Source organism: Geotrypetes seraphini, chromosome 8 (assembly GCF_902459505.1).
Source record: "Geotrypetes seraphini chromosome 8, aGeoSer1.1, whole genome shotgun sequence".
NCBI lineage: Eukaryota > Metazoa > Chordata > Amphibia > Gymnophiona > Dermophiidae > Geotrypetes > Geotrypetes seraphini.
This window is the reverse complement of record NC_047091.1, coordinates 3,636,411-3,649,146: the sequence shown is the minus strand read 5'-3', so window position 1 is coordinate 3,649,146 and position 12,736 is coordinate 3,636,411. Positions and strand designations below refer to the sequence as shown.

At 42.5% G+C, this 12,736-nt stretch overlaps 1 protein-coding gene across 1 annotated transcript; it reads right to left on the bottom strand.

The window, feature by feature from the left end:
* Positions 1 to 251: 251 nt before the first annotated feature.
* MYPOP (Myb related transcription factor, partner of profilin) lies at positions 252 to 12,669 on the bottom strand. Its single transcript, XM_033955498.1, has 2 exons — positions 11,281 to 12,669; positions 252 to 1,201 (listed from the first exon to the last, which is right to left on the bottom strand). Exons 1-2 carry the CDS (start codon positions 11,753 to 11,755, stop codon positions 462 to 464), a joined length of 1,215 nt encoding a protein of 404 aa, XP_033811389.1. The 5' UTR covers positions 11,756 to 12,669; the 3' UTR covers positions 252 to 461.
* Positions 12,670 to 12,736: the final 67 nt, after the last annotated feature.

Here is a 12,736-nt window from a genome sequence, read left to right as displayed (position 1 = left end):
AAAGTGAATCCAATACTGGGTGTGCCATAATATGACAGGTTGGGAGACAAGGCTCTGGAAAGCACAGTTGAATTTCATCAATAGCACTAACAGTCATTTTTCTGCCTACTGGGAAATGTGCATGTTATGTGCAGTTTGTTCTTTTTTTTAACAATACTGCATTTCAAGCTGAGGGTGGTTAGAAGTATCTGTGACAGAGACAGGAATCAGAACTGTAAGGTACTTGTTCTAAGATCACATACTGAGCCCAGTTTTATGACAGCCAGTTCTGTTTTGTTTATTGTTAAAAACAATGCTTTAATATGTTCTACAGTAAGACTCCACTGGTGAATTTAATGAGGATCTCTCAGGAGTGACCTTATCAAACAATGTCTTCCTCTTTACTGCAGAGGGTCAAACAATGAAAAGGTGTCAGCTCAAATTTTAGAAACCCCTCAAATAATATTTTCTCTTTTGTGGTTTCATATGTTTTTCCAACGCCCCCTTCGTTTGCGAGCACTAAGATAACCTGCCTTCTTTCTTTTTAAAGGCAAGACAGGGGGCTCTGAAGTGTCCTCACACCCCATCATTTCCATAACCTCCGCTTCCTCCTCCTCCTCCTCATATGCCATGGCTGCATTTCCCATATACTGCGCACTCTCTTCATCCTCCTCTGGTTCTGGTGAAGCTTCAACCTTGGTGGTAAAGGTGTTGGTGGCTGGAGTTGTAAGGACCTCAGCTGAGATTGGAGAGGTCATACCCCCTGGCAGTGTACAGTGTGGCAATGGACGGAGTATACCAGTGTCATGCTGGAAGAGTGGTAGAAGGGCCGCCACCACATTTGTCAGCCTGTCAATGCTGTTTCGGATAGTATAGGCCAGATCTCGAATTGCTTCAGTGGTCTCCCGCTGGGCCTGTAGGAAGTCTAGAGATGGGTCTGGAGTCGGGGGAAGTTCAGGATGGGGATGGCAACGGTGGGAGGAAGACCGTGGTACTGGTGGTGGAGAAATAGAAGAGCCAGGTGGGCTGTCTCCAGTAGTCTCTGTAGGGGATGGGTTGGCTGGGGAGTGTGCTATGCAGGGCAGCTGGACAATCTGGATGGCAGGTTCTGGAAGGGGTGAGTCACGCTCCTTTGGCTGAAGGAGGGTTGCCTCCAGAGCACAACAGGAGGCATTGGCAGATGCCTCAGGGCTGGAGGACACTTTAAGGGAAGCTGGCAACTCTGCAGAAAGATAAAAAGAATGATTATAGTAAGACACTGATACCTTTTAGTGAGTTAAAATAAAAATTATCCACAGATAGGGCCAGCTTAGTGGTTCAATGATTGTACTGTGCACTGCCACACGGAAGGACCTAGGATGAATTTACATATAAAGGCTAGGGGTGGGCTGTCGTTTGCAATGAAATGTTCACCAATAGCAATATGCACTCTTTGCACATAGTGCACACTCCTTTACAAAGAGTATGGACTCTTGATTACATTTCTTCCAGAATAAAATGAGAAAAAAAATGATAACATTTTTTTGGCTATCCATGCCTAGTAAGAACTGTCTTCCCTGATCTAGCCATGGCTGCTGTGGAGGCAAAGCTCCCAGCCCCTGCAAAAGGGAGTAATTTCTCAGTGTGAAATGGATTAGTAACAGTGATTTAATGACTACTTGTCAAGGACTCTTACCTGCAACGACTAGGCTGGGTGAGTTGGGAGGGGAAAATACATAGATAGTTACAAATAAAGGTTCATAGTGCAATAGGATAATAGTGGTAGGTTCTTATCAAGCTGCAAACCTAAAAGAAGCAGAAAAACTTTTGAGGTCAAAAAGTAAGTAAATAAAAATATTCAAAGATGATGTATGTGAGATTTCGAGACCTTACGGGTCCCTCCTTTTAATGTCCATGAAGACATCATTAACAGTAGTACAACATACAGACAACAAAAGGCAGGGGAAATTAAAAAAAGCTGGAAGCATTGTTACAACGTGAAGCCTAAAATATGTGAAATAAATCTTATAAATACATAAAGAAAGAATTTAGAAATGAGAATCAAGCCAAGTTACTGGAACATGAAATAAAGATGTAAAAAAAAGAATACATAATAAGAAAAGAAAAAATAAATCTCATGAGGACACCAGGTCACGCTTAGATTTATGAGAGAATTTCAAGTCACTTAGGACAGGCTAAGCTAATTTCTGATCTTGTAGGTGTCAATATTCAAGAGGGTGGCTGTAATTTAAAAAATGCCTGGATAAAATCAGACACTGAATCAGAGTATGGTAACTTAAAGTTTTAGCTATCTTTCTCAAAATAAGTTTAACCCTAAAGTGGTTTACATCAAGCAATAAATATAAGAAAAAAGGTAGAAAATAATTATAGCTATAAAATCAATAACATTAGTAATGCAAAAATGCCAAACTGTAATAAGCATTCTTTATTGACAGCAGGAGAGGTCAAACATACAGGTGGGTGATGTCATCCAAAGACTTTGGGACAGACCAATTGTTCTAGAGCTCAGACATAATGGAAAGTTCTCAGCATGCACAGCCTTCCCCTTGTATGGTGGTCCCCTCAGTCTACAGTTATTTATATATTTGTATTACTTTTTATGCAGTAGCCATCATTATACCATAGTGGTTTTCAAAATTTATTACAAATTTTGAGACAAGACTAAAAACAAAGGTAAAAGACATTGATATTCATAAGTAGCCAATCTGCCAAACATCAAGGGAGATAAAAGAGACTACTCCAAAACAAAGGTGCTAAAAAAAAAAAAAAAGCATATTGAGAGGTCTCAGCTCTTAATGTCATGGGGGAAGGAATAAATTAGCTCACACTGTAGATCCCAAAAACAACTTTGAGGGAGCAATTTATCCAAATTGGTTAATTTTATGTATTCTGCGACAGTAAGGAGCCTTACTCTTATGCCAAGGTATAAGGTCTTACTCCCTCTTTTACAAAGCCACGCTAGCGGCTGCCACACAGCAACAGCCCCGAAGCCCTTTAAATCTCTATGGGCTTCAGGGCTGTTACTGCACGGCTTTGTAAAAGAGGGGGCTAGTCTCTCAAATTTACTGATACTGCTCGCTGTAGTATTTGCATCGTGCCAAAGAGAGTTCCACTTTCAAATTCGTAACATGTAATATAGGCAACTTATCCAGGTGTGCTTGGAAGCTCTTTTTAATCAAAACATTCTCAGGGAAGCAAGAAGTATTGTGTGTTTAATTAATTTCACTGTTTATAGAGAATGTCTATTACAGGTAGCAACTTTGCATTTTCTTAACTAAGGGACGCCTCTATCGAATTTTTATTTGACTCAAACAAATATGCAAGAATAGCTTTGAAAATTTTTACCCTACCTTTCGTTCTTCCCTGGTTTTTTGTTTTTTTTCTTCTTCCCCATTGTAACTTTACCCTCCTTCCCTATCTTTCATGTGAGTCATAATGGATTTTATTGTATTTAGGTTAAAGTTTCTTTATGATATTATTATGTACATCGCCTAGAATTTCGAAATAGGCGATTCATCAAATGTGAAATAAAACTTGAAACTTCTGTTAACAGGCAGGATTGAACCAGGCATACAACTGAGTAACTCTCAAGGTCACTGCAGGTTCTTATGTATACAAGTTGTTTCAAGGAATAATGACTCCGAACAGATTTTGTGCATACCATGATACAAATTAACCCCATTCCTAGCCCACAATATGCAACTTCTCAAATTTACTGCTAATGCTCACCATAGTTCTTGCATTGTGCTAAAGAGGAGGAGATGGATGCTGCAAATGGGCAGAATGGATGGGCCATTTGGCCTTTATCTGCCATTATGTTTCTGTTTTCTTCTGGAGTTCAATGGATGTCATCATGGTCATAATGAAAAGCACTCGTATTCAGAACTGGTACCAAACTGGTGTTTTTAAATCAAAGCCATTATATGTATAATTCTGGGCTTATAATTTATTATACATCCAGAATTATATGCCCAAAATAGGGCAAGATTTGGAGCATTTGAAGTACAGGTCCAGTAGGATATATAATCTATACAGTACATTTAAACAGCAATATTTAGCCATTCTACACATAGATAATATATTCATGTATGCCAGATGAAAAGTACCGTATTTGCCGGCGTATAAGACGACTGGGCGTATAAGACGACCCCCCAACTTTTACAGTTAAAATATAGAGTTTGTTATATACTCGCCGTATAAGACTACCCCTTTTTCCGATTCGCGACCCCCCCCCCCCAAGCCGGCAAAAACAGCTTTGCACCGCAGGCCCAGCCGCCCAAGACGAGTCGGAGGCCCCTACCCGCCGCATCCTGCACGTGGGCAGACTCAGCACAAACGCTGCTGATGGCCCCAATCGACACGCTGACCTCCCCGCGCATGCTGACCATCTTCTCTCTGCCTGCACTTTCCCCGCGGCCCTCTTCGGCGACTCAGCAGGGGCAGCGATCAAGACAGGCTGCAAACGTCGGGACCTTCCCTCTCTGAGTCCCGCCTATTTTGTTTCAACTTCCTGTTTCCGCATAGGCGAGACTCACAGAGGGAATGACCACCTGTCTTGATCGCCCGAGGCTGGGAGGAACAGAAGATTTCTGCAAACACCATCGGGGCAGAAAATTTAACGGGTCCATCTCGCCGGTCCTGTGTGGACCGGCAGGAATTTTCTGCGGACCGGCACCGCGGACCGGCGGTTGAAGAACTGTGATGTAAACAGTACCCGGCGTATAAGACGACCCCCGACTTTGGGGAGGATTTTAAGGTACTGAAAAGTCGTCTTATACGCCGGCAAATACGGTAGGCATAAAATGGAATGACTGCATTAAACATTCCTCTTAGGTGGTTTCTAAATGTACAATGCTTCTGATTTTATATATATATATATATATATATATATATATATATATATATATATATATATATATATATATATATATACTAGCTAATCACCTGGCATGGCCCGGATATAAATTTCCTCGAGGAACATTCACTTGAGGATTAACATCACACAAATTTTCAGTTTTCACTTTCTGTTTAGGCTTCACCACACCATAGCTGCGCTTCCTTATATACTGTTAAATGACTGTGTGATATCATTCCTGAAGCTGGCACCTCTCGTCTCTGCCTCCCCCCCAGCCTCTTCCCATTCCTCCTCTCCATGTATGCATCCCCCCCTTCCCTTCCCAAATACCTCTAGTTGAAGTTGTTTGTGGCGTTGCCCGGATATAAATTCCCTTGGGTTTTGGTTTACATTCACTTGAGGATTAACATCACACAAATTTTAAGTTTCTGTTTAAGCATTACATTTCCTTGGAGGCATTGTTAAAGCAGGCATTGTTACAGCAATGACAGCACAGCACAGTGTGACATCATTCACCAAGCTTCACACAATTGGTCAAAGCAATATCTCTCTTTTTCGATGATTCTTTACATATCGCACCCTTCCCACCCCCACAGTTTATTCCCAGATAGTACAGTTGACTCCACCTAAGTGCACGTCGGTTAAGTGCATGCTTTAGTTATCCGCAGCCTACCACCAAGGTCCTGTTTTTTTGTTTTTTTTTACATTAAAGTCAATGAACATAAACTTCGGATAATTGCAATTCTGATAAGCACACAATCCACTTATGCACACTGATGTTATAGGTCCCACCTCTATTCGTTCACATTATGTTGACTCTGGTTAAAAGTAATCATGTTCTCACGTGAATGAGCCGTGTGTTTTGGATCAGCAGTCTAGGCCAGACCAGGTGTTCAAACTTTTGGAATGGCTCCATGGCTGAACATGTCCACCATGCAGGACAAAAGTCATTGTCTTTGGCTGAACGTGTTGATATCTTAAAGAGACTTGACCAACGGGACAGTCAGGTCTCTATTGCAAAACATTACAGCATTCATCCTAGCCATATTTCTCAGATTTACAAAAAAATCAAGCCATATTGAAAGATTGGCAAAACAACAGCAATCCTACCAGAAAATGGAAAAGAATTGGGAAGGCTGGAGACATTGAGCAGGCGTTGCTGCGATGGTTTGCTGAACCTATAAGTCATCAACTGCCAATCAGTGGGCCTCTGCTGATGGAGAAAGCAGCACAGCTATCCAAAGAACTGGGTGTAGAAGACTTCAAAGCAACAAACGGATGGCTAGAGAGATGGAAAGTTTGTAACGGCATAAAATTTAAGAAGCAGCATGGCGAAAAACAAGACACGGATGAGTTTGGTGCAGAAAGATGGGTCATGGAAGTGTTGCCATCAGTCATTGGTGGATATGAACCATGCGACGTTTTCAACGCCTTTGAGACGGGCCTGTACTGGCATGCCATCCCTGATGGAATATTGGCTTTCAAATGTCAAAGGAACAATTGACATTGCTGCTTAGTTGCAATATGGACGGTAGTAAAAAGCTCGAGCCACTGGTGATTTGGGAAGAATCAAAATCCTCAGTGCTTCAAAAACATTATACGCCTGCCTGTTGAATATGAAAGCAACAAAAATGCATGGATGATGGTGACACTGTGAATTGAATGGTTGCAGAAGCTTGATAATCTGATGAGAAGGAGTAGGAAGCACACAGCAATGATGTAAGACTAACCAACATCAAACTTGTGTTTCTTCCACCAAACACGATCTCTTTAATCCTACTGATGGACCAAGGGATAATCGCCAACTTCAAACGTCATTACAGGTTGTTCATCTTAAGATATGTGATAGCAGTGTTTGATGCAAGCACGGAATCCAGGTTCCCGAGCTGCTGAGCTCACGAGAAAAATGACGGTGCTCGACTCTCTTCACATGATACAGGAGGTGTGGAGTCGAGTCTCATCATCAACAATTCCAAATTGCTATCGACGGGCGAGCTTTGTTCATGCATCTGATGAGACAACTGAAGCTGACACTTCTTACACTGAACTCCCAGTTGGACTCTTGCCATAAGAGTTTGAGCTGTATGTCGCTGTTGACAACGATGTGCCCACATCATCTGACAGTACTAATTCTAATATCTGTAGAGCCATAAAGGACACTGCAGACAACAAAGAGTCTGATGAGGATGGAGATACTGCTGTGGTCATCACAACTAATGAGACACCTGCAGAGATTGTTTCCTTCTTGGATGCTGCATTGTTATTTGGAGATAAATAAATGTCACGACTATGGACAGTTTTACAGCATCAGTAGTCAGATACACAGCCTGAATCGTGCAATCTATGTGCAGAAAACAATGACTGATTATTTCAGTAGCATGTTGGTTTAAAAAAAGGTTTACAGTGTATTGCATTAGACGGAACAGTGCTATTTCTATAACTGAACCATGTTAAATTGTATTCGGTGTGTTTTTTGCTGAATAAAAGTTTTATTGCATTTGACTACAGCGTACTGTGATTTTTCATGGCTAAAACGTGGTACTCCAATTTAAGCGCACGTGATGGTCTGGTCTGGAAGCCTTGCACTTAAGCGGAGTCGACTGAAGTGAGATAATTAAATTTGCTGATAAGACAAAGTTGTTCAAAGTTGTTAAATCGCAAGAAGATTGGAAAATTGCAAGAGGACCTTGTGAGACTGGAAGACTAGACATCATAATGGCAGATGACGTTTAATGTGAGCAAGTGGAAAGTGATGCATGTGGAAAAGAAGAACCCAAACTATAGCTATGTGATGCTGGGTTCTGTGTTAGGAATCATTGCCCAGTAAAAGGATCTAGGTGTCATTGTTGAGGATACGTTGAAACCCTCAGATCAATGTGCGGCGGCTGCTAAGAAAGCAAATAAAATGTTAGGAATTATCTGGAAAGGAGTAGAAAACAAAGATGAAAATGTTATAATGCCCTTGTATTGATCTATGGTATGGCCACACCTCGAATACTGTGGGAAGTTTTGGTCACCATTTCTCAAAAAAGTTATAAAAGAATTAAAAAAGGTATAGAGAAGGGCAACAATAATGATAAATGGGATGATACGACTTCCCTATGAGAAAAGGTTAAAGGGGCTAGGGCTCTTCAGCTTGGAGAAGATATGACTCAGAGGTGATATGATAGAGGTCTAAAAAATAATGAGTGGAGTAGAAAAGGGTAGATGTGAATCACTTGTTCACTCTTTCCAAACATTCTAAGACTAGGGGACATGCGATGAAGCTACTAAATAGTAGATTTAAAACAATCCAGAGAAAATATTTCTTCACACAATGTGTGAAGCTCTGGAATTCATTGCCGGAGAATATGGTGATATCAGTTAGCTTGGTGGGGTTTAAAAACAGTTTGGATAATGTCCTAAAACAGAAGTCCATAGGCATAAGAACATAAGAATTGCCACTGCTGGGTCAGACCAGTGGTCCATCGTGCCCAGCAGTCCGCCCACACGGTGGCCTCTAGGTCAAAGACCAGTGCTCTAAATGAGCCCAACCTCACCTGCGTACTTTCCAGTTGAGCAGGAACTTGTCCAACTTTGTCTTGAATCCCTGGAGGGTGTTTTCCCCTACGGCAGACTCTGGAAAAGTGTTCCAGTTTTCTACCACTCTCTGGGTGAAGAACTTCCTTACATTCGTACAGAATCTATCCCCTTTCAACTTTTGAGAGTGCCCTCTCGTTCTCCCTTCCTTGGAGAGGGTGAACAACCTGTCTTTATCCACTAAGTCTATTCCCTTCAGTATCTTGAATGTTTCGATCATGTCCCCTCTAAATTTTCACTTTTCGAGGGAGAAGAGGCCCAGTTTCTCTAATCTCTCACTGTACAGGGGAGGAATATGTAGAAGCTGATAAAGAAAAGGCCGAATTGCTTAACAAATATTTCTGTTCTGTGTTCATGGCTGAAGCACCAGGAATGGGACTGCAGAAGCCAATATGAATAGGGATGGAGGAGTAATAGACCCTGATTGATTTTCAGAGGGTTGTGTTCGTGAGGAGCTATCTAAAATAAAGGTAGACAAAGCAATGGGGGCGGATGGTGTACATCCGAGAGTGCTGAAGGAACTTAAGGAAGTTCTGGTAGTTCTGCTAACCGCCTTTTCAACGAGCCTCTAGGGTCGGGAGTGGAACAGGAGGACTGGAGAAGGGCGGATGTGGTCCTTCTCCACAAAAGTGGAAGTAAGGAAGAAGTAGGGAATTATAGGCCCGTAAGTCTGACTTCTGTGGTAAGCAAATTAATGGAAATGCTTTTAAAACAGAGAATGGTGAAGTTTCTGGAATCCTGTAGATTAAAGGACCGGAGGCATACAGGACTGGAGGCAACAGGGATTCACTAGAGGTAGGTCTTGTCAGACAAATCTGATCAATTTCTTTGAGTGGATCACCAGAGAATTGGATAGAGGATGTGCGCTAGATGTGGTGTAGTTAGATTTTAGTAAAGCCTTTGACAGTGTTCCACACAGATGTCTAATAAATAAACTGAGTGCCATTGGGATGGGTCCCAAAGTGACGGGCTGGGTCAGGAACTGGTTGAGTGTATCTCAGTCTGAGAGCCCCATTGAAAAACTTGGTGACATCCAGATGAGAAGCCAGATACTGTAGGCAACTCCTACAGCCACTCCAAGTCCAAAAGCACAAGATACTAGCAATCTACACTTTGAGAGATGAAACCACAAGACCTTTTTCGAGACACAGGACGGAGGCACTGGGGGCACAAAGGACATGAGAAGGAGACACTGGAGGCACTAAAGACATAGAAAGGGGTACTAAGGACAAGGGAAGGAGGCACTGGGGGCACTAAGGACATAGAAAAGGGCACTAATGACATAGGCACTGAGGGCACTAAGGACATAGGAAAGTGGCACTGGGGGCACTAAGGACATAGGATGGGACACTATGGACATAGGAAGGGGGCCACGGAGAGACAGGCAGGCATGGCGCAACAGAGAAATACAGGCAGACAGGGGGGCCAGGGAGACAATGACAGAAAGAAAGACAGACAGACAAGGGGCTAGTGAGAAACACAGACAAAAAGAATGACAGACAGACAACATCCAAGGAGAGAGAGACAAAGAAAAACAAACAAACAGACAGATATCTACTCTAGCCCCTTAATGTAACGGGCTTAAACACTAGTGAATTAATAAGATATTATGTGTACATGAAAAATGAATGGAAGAAATTGGGAGGCGGGTTAAGGGCGGGATAGGGGGCGAGACTGACAATTAATAGATGTCCTCTTTTGATGAAAAAAATAAATGGTCACCTTATGTATACATAGGGTCACAGAGCCTGTTTTTTTATTTTATTGTTGATTGCCCACTCAGTGTCAGGAGAAAATTTGGACAGCAGCATAGTGGCATGGTACCCTTCAAAATTTGTCATCATGGGCACTTGTTTATGCCAACAGAGCTGAGGCATGGAGAAACAAGCACTATGCACCTTACTTAGGTGCTGAAGGATATTATTGTACAAGGCTTGCAATGTATTTACACATATAAATAGCAGTTTTAGAAAGCCACTAGATATAACAAAAGAGCATGCTGTGGATTGGCTGGAAAAGCATACATGTTTTTCTGATTCTGCACAAACATACTTTACAAAATCTAGATGTTGGCATTTATTCCTAATCTGAGACATGCCTGAATGTCTGCTAACTACTCAGTTAGACCTCAGGTTTGCAATAGTGATCAGAAGGCAACTGTCTTACCTCTCTGGAGTTTAAAACCAGTATAAAATGTAGTTTTCTAGCTTTGTTTTTTAATTGGTTCCCCTTAAAATGTCTAGTTCTCACATTTTTACATGCATTTTATGGAGGGCTCTGCATTAAGTGAACCTTTTGTAAAATTCACATGAAAATGTGTACATCCAGAATCAGAAGTCCCTTTTTCTATCTAAATGACTTATGCAAAAGTTGGGTTTTAAATCTAGGCAAATGAATTACAGGCCTAGAGGTAGGATCCCAATTTTTAGGATCATCAATTTAGGATATTTCTCAGTTGCAGCCCTGGGGTCCTAAATGTGTCTCAAAATCTAAATACATTCAATTGCCTAAAATGTAATCACCAGGCAGTTTTTGAAAATTGCCAACTATCTCTCTGTGCCTCAGTTCTAAGCCCTGGATAAATTGCTTTATTCTCCTGTGCATCACTTTACATATAACTGGATGATAATATTGCCCAGTTTCCAGTACCGTCATGCAATATAACATACACATGTGAAGTGGATGCATGTTTTGTGTCTACAGTATTAAAATTATAAAGCATTCTAGAACTTAAATGCAACTATTAGTACTCAGGCGGTAATAGTACCTCCCAATGGCCATTGTTGTGATCCCTAGAATGGGTAAGATGCATGCCATATTATTAACCCCTGCCTTTGGTGTCACTTGTACATGCAGAAGTGACTCACCAGCTCTGCTTTCCTCTGCTGAGTGGAATCTTCGAGGAAATGCCACCTGGTGATGGAAGCCACCACCAGAGGCCACATGGTCCATTCTCCCAGCACCAGCCACTACCCCAGGCCCAAGGATGGCAAAGATAGTCTCTTCCTCTGCTGAAAAATTTTCTTCACCAGTGGGGCCACTGCTGGCTCCAATCCCTTGAGTGGAGTGGGGCACCCTTGCCAACTTCTCTTTTGTTCGACGTTTGAAGTCGTTCCACCGCTTTTGCACCTCTTGGCCAGTTCGCTTCCAACTAGTAATGGTGTTGATTTTGGTGGCAATGTTTTCCCACACCCGCCGGCGCTCAGCCACAGTCACCCGCCGACTCTGTGTGCCATATAGTCGACTGTAGTTGGCACGAACCTCCTGGATAAGAATCTGGTTCTCTTCATAAGAAAATCGAGGTTTGCGCAGACGAGTAATTTCTTCTGTGTCTGCAGACATGACCACTGCTGCCTTTCTTGCCCCCTCTGATCTCACCCTCAGCCCTCCTCCACCCAATCTCAATCTAGTGGTTTCTCACCTCTTCCTCACTCCAGTGCCAACTCCCCCCCCACACACACATACACACTCCAATTTCAGTCCAATTCCAGCACCTCACTCCAATGCCATCTGTCTTCTGCTCTCTGCTTTTCCCTCCAGTGTTTGTTTAAAAAAAAAAAAAAAATTAACTCTCAGGTTTGCAGATTGCTTCCACTGCAAAATGAAACCAAACCAAACAATAGTAATTTTAAAAAAAGAAATAGTCAACGACATGCAAACGTAATAACAAAATGTCAAATGGGCAGAGCCCTATCTGCTGTGTCCACCTCATGCAGCTAGCATACCACAGTCCCGAGAAACAAGCTGGCACCATAAGGTAGACAGAAGCAAGGCGGTGGCGTGAAGAAAGAAAACGTCTGGATAGAAAGGAAAAAAGGAAGCGAGATTTGAAGGAGTCTTTTTGTCTGGGTTTTAGGTGGCCCCATGCACCACTTGGCAATGAAGTGAAAGAGAAACGGGTAGACAGAGCTTATATTTGTCCATTGCCTGCTGCAGGTAGGGTGCCAGAATCAGCCTCCTACCCTCTCTCGCCCTCCCTTTCCTCCCGTGCCGATCCAGTAGTCAATGATTAAAAGCCCATCTTCGACCACAAGCTAAACTTTCAGCTAGAGACAGAGAGAAGCTATCCCAACCTAATCATGTCTGTGAGTCTCTGTTACTGATGCCCACGCCTCACCCTCTTGTCTCAATAGCAGTTTGCTTCAGGGGCCTAGCCCCTTTCCTAGCAGGTCTCTGCGACTCCAGTTCTCCACTATCCCAGCACTCGCACTGCTTCCCCTCCCCCTTTCTGCTTTTCCCAGCCTGCTCCAGTTTGATAGCCCTTCCCCTCCCTGTCCCAGCCTGTTTCACTGCTTTTCTCCCGCCTTCTCTCATAATGTTCAT